At 32.3% G+C, this 8,751-nt stretch overlaps 1 protein-coding gene across 1 annotated transcript; it reads right to left on the bottom strand.

Annotated features, from left to right (window-relative positions):
* Positions 1-861: 861 nt before the first annotated feature.
* On the bottom strand, positions 862-1,777 carry LOC137018499 (C-C motif chemokine 8-like). The gene is made up of 3 exons (XM_067383155.1): positions 1,575-1,777; positions 1,269-1,380; positions 862-1,178 (listed from the first exon to the last, which is right to left on the bottom strand). Exons 1-3 carry the CDS (start codon positions 1,642-1,644, stop codon positions 1,046-1,048), a joined length of 315 nt encoding a protein of 104 aa, XP_067239256.1. The 5' UTR covers positions 1,645-1,777; the 3' UTR covers positions 862-1,045.
* Positions 1,778-8,751: the final 6,974 nt, after the last annotated feature.

Genomic DNA, 8,751 nt, shown 5'->3' with positions numbered 1-8,751 from the left:
GGCCCATGGCAAGATTTGCCTGCAAAAGACGTAATTGTACAGTAACTTGATTTTTTGAAATCTGACGGTGGCATTGTTCTTTACAACAGCAGTTAAATAGAAGGTAAAGGGAACCCACTCTCACATCTTATTTGTGTTTTCATCCAGAACATAGTAAAGAGTCATTTTAATGCCTTGGAATGATACATGAACTGATCATCATCATCATCATCATCATCATCAAAAAAAAAAAAAAAAAGGTAATAATAATAATAATAAAAAAATAATTATTAAATATGAAAAGATAATTAAAATATTGTAATACTGTAAAAAGTAGTCAAATAAACTTGTTATATATAATATGTGTGTGTGTGTGTGTGTGTGTGTGTGTGTGTGTGTGTGTGTGTGTGTGTGTGTGTGTGTGTGTTTGTGTCTAATAAAAATATAAAAAACTTTTCTAAAAAATAATTATGAAAATAATTATACCAAAATACTTTTTTGCACTATTATTCAATTTGACTGAATGAATTATTAAGGATTAGATCAGGTAGAAAAGTAATAAGTAGTAATAAGTGCATTTTAACATATTTTACAGTAAAGTGGATGCTGCAAATTGGTGGTGATTGAGGAGATTCCCCCTTCCATATGTAAAGCACTTTGAGGACAAAGCGCTTAATAAATGTAAGGAGTTATTATTATTATTATTAAAGTAAATATTACAATACAGACTATTACACATTATCACTATCAATATTCACATTATTGGTATTATTATTGATACTATTTAACTATTGTTTAATTTAATATTTTTATCCGTATAATATTTTTGCAAATATATTTTTTCTTCAAAAAAAATAAAAAAAATGACCAAAATCCAGTGTTTCTCAGTATTCTTTATTTGTGTATTGTAATGTTAAAATTCTGAAAAACAGATTCATATTACAATTTTAGCTTAAATATGCTTTGAATATATATCACAATCTTCATAAATGATTAACAGTATTGTTAAGGTGCAGTATAGAAACTGTTCAATGCAATAGTTTGAAAAGAAAAGCGCATTCACATCTTAGACGCTGTCCCCAGAGCTGATCTCTGACGCATTTTCTTTCATGGTGCGAGCGTCCACCAAATTCTTCAGTCTCTGAACCCATTTCTCTGTCCAGTCAGCACAGATCTCCTTCTGAGCTTTTGTGATGAAACTGGAGTTTCAAAGAGAACATGGTTAATGATTTCACAATGTATTTACATTATTAATTGTGATTAAATTAAGACATTACTAAAATACTTACATGATTCCATGACTGTGGCACTCAAAATGTGTGATTTGATAACTCTCAACCTGCTTTACTGGGATTCTTGCATTGGAAAAAGAAAAGCAGCACTTATCAGGACCTTGGCTGTCTGCAGGAAGAAATAGAGATGAAACATTAAAATTGCATTATAAATACTTAAAATAAATCAATATATGAATGGGGTAAATTTGAAAAAAATCTAGATAATTCTTCACAAATATGCATAAAATTGTTAATCTATTTTTTATCCAGTCATTCAAACAAATAAAAAAGAAGAGAGAATTACAGAAAAAAAAACCGCACTTTCACTGCGAGCCAGAGAGCAGAAAGCGAAGAGCACAAGACAGGCGATGAAGATGCAGTACGGCTTCATGTTTGGGTCTGCGGTCGGTCGATGATCAGATCTTGATTTGCTGGTTGCTTTATCAGTGGCTGATTGTGTCGAAGATAATAATCTCACTGATCTTATCTGCTTTATATAGGGTTGAGCATGTACTTTCCACTATAGGTTCTGGCCGACGAGGAACAAGTGACATCACAAGCGCAGGGGGGGGGGGACCGTGATGTGGTCTGCAGAGGTAGTATTTCCTTTTGTACCCTTCCTCAATTCTGCGAATCTAGTCTAAATTGCTGACAAAGGTAACCTATGAAATTAAGTCATTTTGCATTTGTCATATTTCTTTTCCATCGAAAGCATAGAAAATGTCTTTACATTTATGAAGGACCCTTATAAGGACCCCCATGTATAGATAACCTGTCTTACATATGTAATTTCAGGTTGCATCTTCTCAAGAAGATGCCCCGTGCTCTTAAGTGCAGAGCAATGCTAGAAAAGTCCCTTTCTGCAATGCATGCGGAAAATGAGTCTGGGGCTCAATGCAGGAAATAGTGAGCTCTACTTATCGGTGAAGGTGGAAAAGTGGTTGAGCTGAAAGTGTTTTGTGTGGTTAACAGATCTGCACACAGAACTAAACACACTTAATATCTGCAGTTACTCACTGGTTCATACCACATAAATTATGCTTTATCACCATTTGTTATCTTGTTTGCAATCAATTTAACCATAGACATATGAAACCACATACTGACATTTTTCTTTTCGAATACTGTTGCAAATTGTTCGTTTCATACATTTTTGTTTTTTCACACATCCTAATCTGGGCAGTATGTGTCCTCTTTATTACTCTTCTTTTCATTGGGTGAACATTACATTACCTCCTCGAACATCGTTGCACTTTTTCTTTTTAAAATAAACCACGCATAACCATGAAGTGAGATATTCCATCAAAGAATGACAGATGGATGTATTTCCATTAAGCTTTCACAATTAAGTATTTCTCTGCATGAAATCTAAGATGGAAGTGTAAAGAAATACATATGAATAATAATTAGAGTGATTCAAACCACCACATCACCACAGCAACATAAACAATACACTCTAAAAAGTAATTAAGGGGACTTGTTACCACAACTTAAATAAATGCAATGTAAGTTAAAAATTATAATTTATTGTTTTTATTAAACCTTTTAAGTAATCAGCTTAATATCTTCTGTAATTTAAACTCTGCTTTAATTGGCTCTTTTTTTTAATTAGGTTGCAGTAACTTAATTAAATTGTCTTGATAACTTAGAAATTAGGCAGTGGATTTCTAGTTCCCAACATGCTTTGCACGGGAATGGACAGTGGTGTGTATGTGTGTGTGGTTGTGGGGGTGGTCTTGGCCCTATCCCTTTGATCGTGAATGCGAAAGTGCCCTTTGTGGTCACATCGCACCCATTTCTCCTGCCCCCCTCTAACTCAGTGTAGCTTGTTGGTTGAACGTAAATTCCCTCAAAGTTGTAACAACTAAAAAAAAAAAATAATAAAAAATTGATGCAAAGGCTTGAATTCATTCTTTTTTTTTTGTTGAGCCAACACATTATTTTTTAGAGTGTAGACAGTTTTGAAGAATATTTAGTGACTCATATTACTAAAAACAAGTCATATCGATCATATTACTAAATATGTCAGCAGTATTCAGAATCATTGTTACATCTTGTTCTTAGTGTTCTTGGTCTTTAATGCATACACTTTGCAGTTTATTTGACAACCTGTTTCTGTAAAGGCCTACTCAAAGATGTATGCCTCTTTTTAAAGTGACAGTTCATCCCAAAATGAAAATTCTGTCATCATTTACTCACCTTCATTTTGTTTCAAACCGGTATGACTATCACTGTATGGAAAACGGTGTTATTTTACTTTTCATTTTAGTTTGATTATAGTTTTATTAATATTTAGAATTAGCTTTAATTTTTAGATTTTTAGTTTTTATGTTATTTTTTTATTTTTATTTTTTTCGCTTTCCTTTTTAATGCCATGCTTTTAAGGCTTCCAGGTTTAATTATTCAAAAATAAAAATAAAATAAGATGTTAAAGTTTTTTTTTTTCTTTTCTAAGTTTGGATTTACTTGGTTAAAATTCTTTACAAAAGTAACAACAGACTAAAACAAGTTCCTCAAAGGGGTAGAAGTATTACTATCCAGCAAAATATGTTTAATATACAGTGGATTCTGACAAGATAACCTTGTGTTAATTTTAGTTTAATTAGTTTAGTTTTAGTTTTAGTTTAATAATACTATTTTTGTTATGTGCTTTTATCATTTTACTAGTTTTTTTTTTTAAATATTGCTTTTTAAGTTTAATTCATTTTTATTTCATTTTTATTTTTATTTTTAATTTATTTCCAGTAAATAATTTTAGTGCCTCTACTACAACATTTTCGTTTAGTTTAAGTTTTTCAACTAATATTTATTTTATATTATTTATTTTTTTTATATTTATATTTTATTTTAGCTTTATTTCAATGAACAGAAATGTTTTAATAGTTTTAGTTAACGATAATAACCCTGAAGCACAAAACCAATTCTTTAAAGTATCTTTTTTCATGTTCCACTGAAAGTCATCATCATATTGTTCCAGGTTTGGAACAACATGAGGGTAATTTTTTTATTTTTTTTGGTGAACTATCCCTTTAAGTGACAATGGAAATTAAACCTCAGCAAAGAACATGACTCTAAATATAATGTAAATCAAAATAAAGCAAAATACACTAAAATAACAACAACAACATCATACTTTTTCACAAAAAGTCAAATTTCCTGTCTAGCAGGAAATAATATTTACAAGAAACGAGATGGAGCCGTATTTACAGCGTTTATTTGTTTTTCTTATAACCAGTTTCTAAATGGGCTCCGAAGCATTTTCTGTAGTATTTACAACTGACATAAAGACATAGTTTCAATATAACATTACAGTTCGCCTGACAAAATATATATGCAAAAATCTCAAGAATCTATCTACACTGATATATTGATACATGAATAGATGCTTCAAGTCGAAGTTTCAGGCTCCCTGACTCATGCATAAGCAGGTGTGGGTTTTTGCAAAAGCAAGATATGAAACCACAGCTTCAAATAGAACCACAGAGGGTGGTCAGGTCGATGAGAACTGACATTGTAATTTTCCCTTCAACCCCACGTTTACCTGTTACTCAAATGCCATTTAATTCCCATCCCTAAATAAATACAATATAAATTTACTGTTACATATGCACATGAAGTAATATTCACATACATACCAATATTTATTACTTCTACTAATAACAGTAGTTATTATATATACATACTGTAAAACATTTACCTTAAGGATCTATTTCGACCTGATCTAACCCTTCAAAATTACTTTGATTTTTGATCAGTCTTATTGAATAATACTGAATATATATATATTTTTTTATAAATTAATAAAAATATTTTTTTGACAAAATAAAATTTCTGAAAAATATTTCCCATGTGTTTTGAGGCTACCACATGAAGTTTATTTTAAAAATCCCTTACAAAACATTTTACTGCAAGGATAATCTATTCGACTTTTAAAGGGTTAGTTCACTCAAAATTGAAAATTCTGTCATAAGCATTACTCATAATTCTGTCTTAATTGCTCACCCTCATGTCGTTGCACACCCATAAGACCTTCATTCATCTTCAGAACACAAATTAAGATATTTTTGATGAAATCTGTGAGCTTTCTGACCTCCGATAGATTGCCAAGGCCCAGAATAGTAAAGACCTCATTAAAATAGTTCAACCTTAAATTTATGAAGCGATGAGAATACTTTTTGTGTGCAAAAACAAAACAATTTCTTCTCTTCCATGTCAGTCTCCTACACTGTTCATGTTGTAAACACAGTGCAGTGCTTCCTGGTTCTACATCTGAATGCTGACTTATTGGCCGACGCTGTTCACGTGAGCACCATGACGCATGTGTGTGATGCTGACATGGGAGCTGGCCAATAATGAGCTATATAGTATATATAATACAATTATAAAATATAGCTGCAAGCAGCGATAAGGGGCCCAGCCCTGGAGGGTTAGTTCACCCAAAAATGAAATTTCTATCATTAATTACTCACCCTGATGTTGTTACAAACCCGTAAGACCTTCGTTCATCTTCGGAACACAAATTAAGATATTTTGATGAAATCTGAGAATTTTTTTTTATCCTCCATTGAAAGCAACAAAATTACCACATTTGAGGTCCACAAAAGTAGTAAAAACATGGAAAAGTAGTAAGAATAGTCAACGTGACTACAGTGGTTCAACCTTAATATTATGAAGCGATGAGAATACTTTTTGTGCGAAAAAAAACAAAAATAATGACTTTATTCAACAAATTTGTCTCTCCCCTGTCATTCTGCAACACTATTTATGTTACAGCACTTCCAATTTCTACATCAGATGCAACGTTTGGACATAAACATGGAAGCTCTGCAATGTAAATAGCATATAGCAATATAAACAGTATCAACAATATAAAAACAATCGTTTTTTCCCTTTTTTTTTGTGCCTTGAATAGAACCAGTTGAATCAATCAATCAAATTAAACTACTTTCCATCCTGGTCCTGTACAACTTAACGCTCACATTTTTCAGTGACTCACTATTATCTTTGATCTTTGGAGAGTTGGTGTACTGTCTGTCACCAGAAACAGATTTGACTTTTGTGTCAAAACCTCTCCGATAGTACTTTTTGCAAACCTTGTAAAAATAAACCAAGAGTCATGAACCTTTTGATCTTACTCACAAATGAGCAGCCTGTAACATCGAAACCAGATGTCCGGATATCTTACAGCTATAAAATAAGAAGTTTTACTGGCTTGAATCATGGAACTGCGTAAGAGTCAGTTCAGCAGACGAGCCACTAAGAAGCGCTATTGCATATGAAATCATTTAGTGCCCCTAAGAACCTCTTGTTATGAGAGCAACTATGTTTCTTCACAAAAACAGATAAAGCACATTACAAAAGGTCTTAACACTTCCATGAGGCTAGGAGTCACCAGTATGGTGTACTGATTTATTAGACTTTATATAATTTATTCACAAAACAAATAAAGACTGATTCTGATTTTTCCAACAAATCAATCCAACTATTATTATTCTGGAGCCCTTAGTGTCAAACATAGTCATAGCCACTGAATCAGTCACTTTTGTTTTGATGAAACGGCTGTCAAAAAAAAAAAAAACCTACATATCCTGTCATGCTCAAAGGCCATTTTTCTCTCTACAAAGGATACAAGAAGCTGATAAAAGCATAGGAAAACAGGAATATGTACCTTTCTACAGAGTACTGTCTGTATTTTTGACTTTACTCAACCCCTTTCCTTATCTACTTGCATAATATTTGCTGTCAGAAACACTGTGCTATCTTAGGAAGGTAATTTTTCATTAATGTTATGCATCATTGTTATCAATTTAGCATGAACCTCATACGAGAAACAGACCAGTCTCTTTCTTATCAAACCACTGTGAACCTAAACTTATCATCCATTGTAAGAAGGCAACTCAATCTAGATGGCATTCCAGAAAAAACAATCTTTAAATAAACCATGTACATTGTTGCATAAGTTTAGTTGATAGTACTGATAGAAATGTGATCACTCTGACAAATATCTTTTGCAGCATTGCCATCGATGAAAGAAACCTCTACAGTGTTATTTTAGTATTATTTATTTACTATTATAGTAGGTATTAATATTCTGAATTAGCTTTCATTTTTGATATTATTTTTCATTTTTTTTCAGTATTTCAACTATTTCTTTGAGTTATTTGGCAACTTTTAGTTTTAATTAACAATAACAACACTGATGGCAAGGGTGAATATGTAATATTACGACACGTTTGCTGATCAACTGAGGCAAATGATGTGGTTGTGGTTTGGACTATCTGTAAGAAACATCATCACATCCTCAACACAAATGAAATTTGCAAAAAGTTACCCTGCAAAAAATATAACCACAAAAAAAAAAAAAAAAAAAAAAAAAAAAAAAAATCCCTTCTGCCCCCATTTTGTTTCATCAGAGTGTGGGAAATCACTAAACAAAGACAACTGTTCAAGAAAAATGGCATGCCAAGAGGAGAGGAGACTGGTAAACAACTCCATAAGAGGTGTTTTGTTGGCAAATGCCAATGTTGACTGAGTCACTGGCCAACTGTGCACTGAATTTAGTGTTTTACCACACTGACAAACCAAAGACAGATAGCTGTTTTAAAATTAAGCTCATATATCCAGGCGTTTCAAGACAGTTTTGGAGGGGGAAATTAAAATAAGTAATATCTTGATCTTTAGTTGTTTTCGGCTTATTTTAATGCTTGTTTTGTCCCGGTTGAGAGCCATTGCCTTAAAAGTGGACTCAGTATTTTTTCAACTACACTGTTTGGAAGTTAGTCAAGTTGATACCAACAACAAACGTGTAACCAATCAGCATTAGGGGGCATATAACGGTTGAGGAGAGAGAACGAGCAAGAGGGAGATTTGAAAATAATAATAATAATTAAAAAAAAAACTGCAGAATGAGAGATGGGACACAATACAAAAGAGCTTAATAGAATATCACTGCAATGAAGGTTTATGACTGGGCAAGCACTTTAGGACCCGTGTTTATATTATATTAAAAATGTCTTAATTTGTGTTCCGAATATAAATGAAGGTCTTACGGGTTTGGAACGACATGAGGATGAGTAATTGATGACAGAATTTTCATTTTTTGGGTGAACTAACCCTATAATGCACTGTACAGCTTTTGTCCTTCATTTGCCAGAGAACATGGGACAGATAATACAGTCATTAGCCACTCTATGGGATGGGATGAAAATTTTACAATCTAATCTAACAAGTAACTATGTAAAAAGGTAAGAATTTTTCCAATGTGAATTGTACAATAACCTATAATTATTAAAAAAGTAATCATGAATGTCCACCCCTAAACATACTCATACTGGGACTAAGCAGATTGTATGAAAAATGTACGAATGAGATTGTACAAAATTCATAATAATTAGCCACAAATTTGCCAAACATAAGTTACGAATTGCCACGAGGTTGTGCATTTTTACAAGGAATAGTTCAACCAAAAATGAAAATTCTGTCATTTTGTATTGTTTTG

The sequence above is a fragment of the Chanodichthys erythropterus genome, chromosome 4 (genome assembly GCF_024489055.1).
Source record: "Chanodichthys erythropterus isolate Z2021 chromosome 4, ASM2448905v1, whole genome shotgun sequence".
Classification (NCBI taxonomy): Eukaryota; Metazoa; Chordata; class Actinopteri; order Cypriniformes; family Xenocyprididae; genus Chanodichthys; species Chanodichthys erythropterus.
Note: the sequence above shows the minus strand (reverse complement) of the source record. Positions and strands in the feature narration are given on the sequence as shown.

Excerpts from the sequence above, each read along its gene's own strand:
- LOC137018499 (XM_067383155.1), bottom strand. The coding sequence starts at position 1,644 with ATGAAGCCGTACTGCATCTTCATCGCCTGTCTTGTGCTCTTCGCTTTC. Across the intron at positions 1,381-1,574 it reads CTCTCTGGCTCGCAGTGAAA|ACAGCCAAGGTCCTGATAAG; the intron begins GTGCGGTTTTTT and ends TTCTTCCTGCAG. Across the intron at positions 1,179-1,268 it reads TGCCACAGTCATGGAATCAT|TTTCATCACAAAAGCTCAGA; the intron begins GTAAGTATTTTA and ends TTGAAACTCCAG.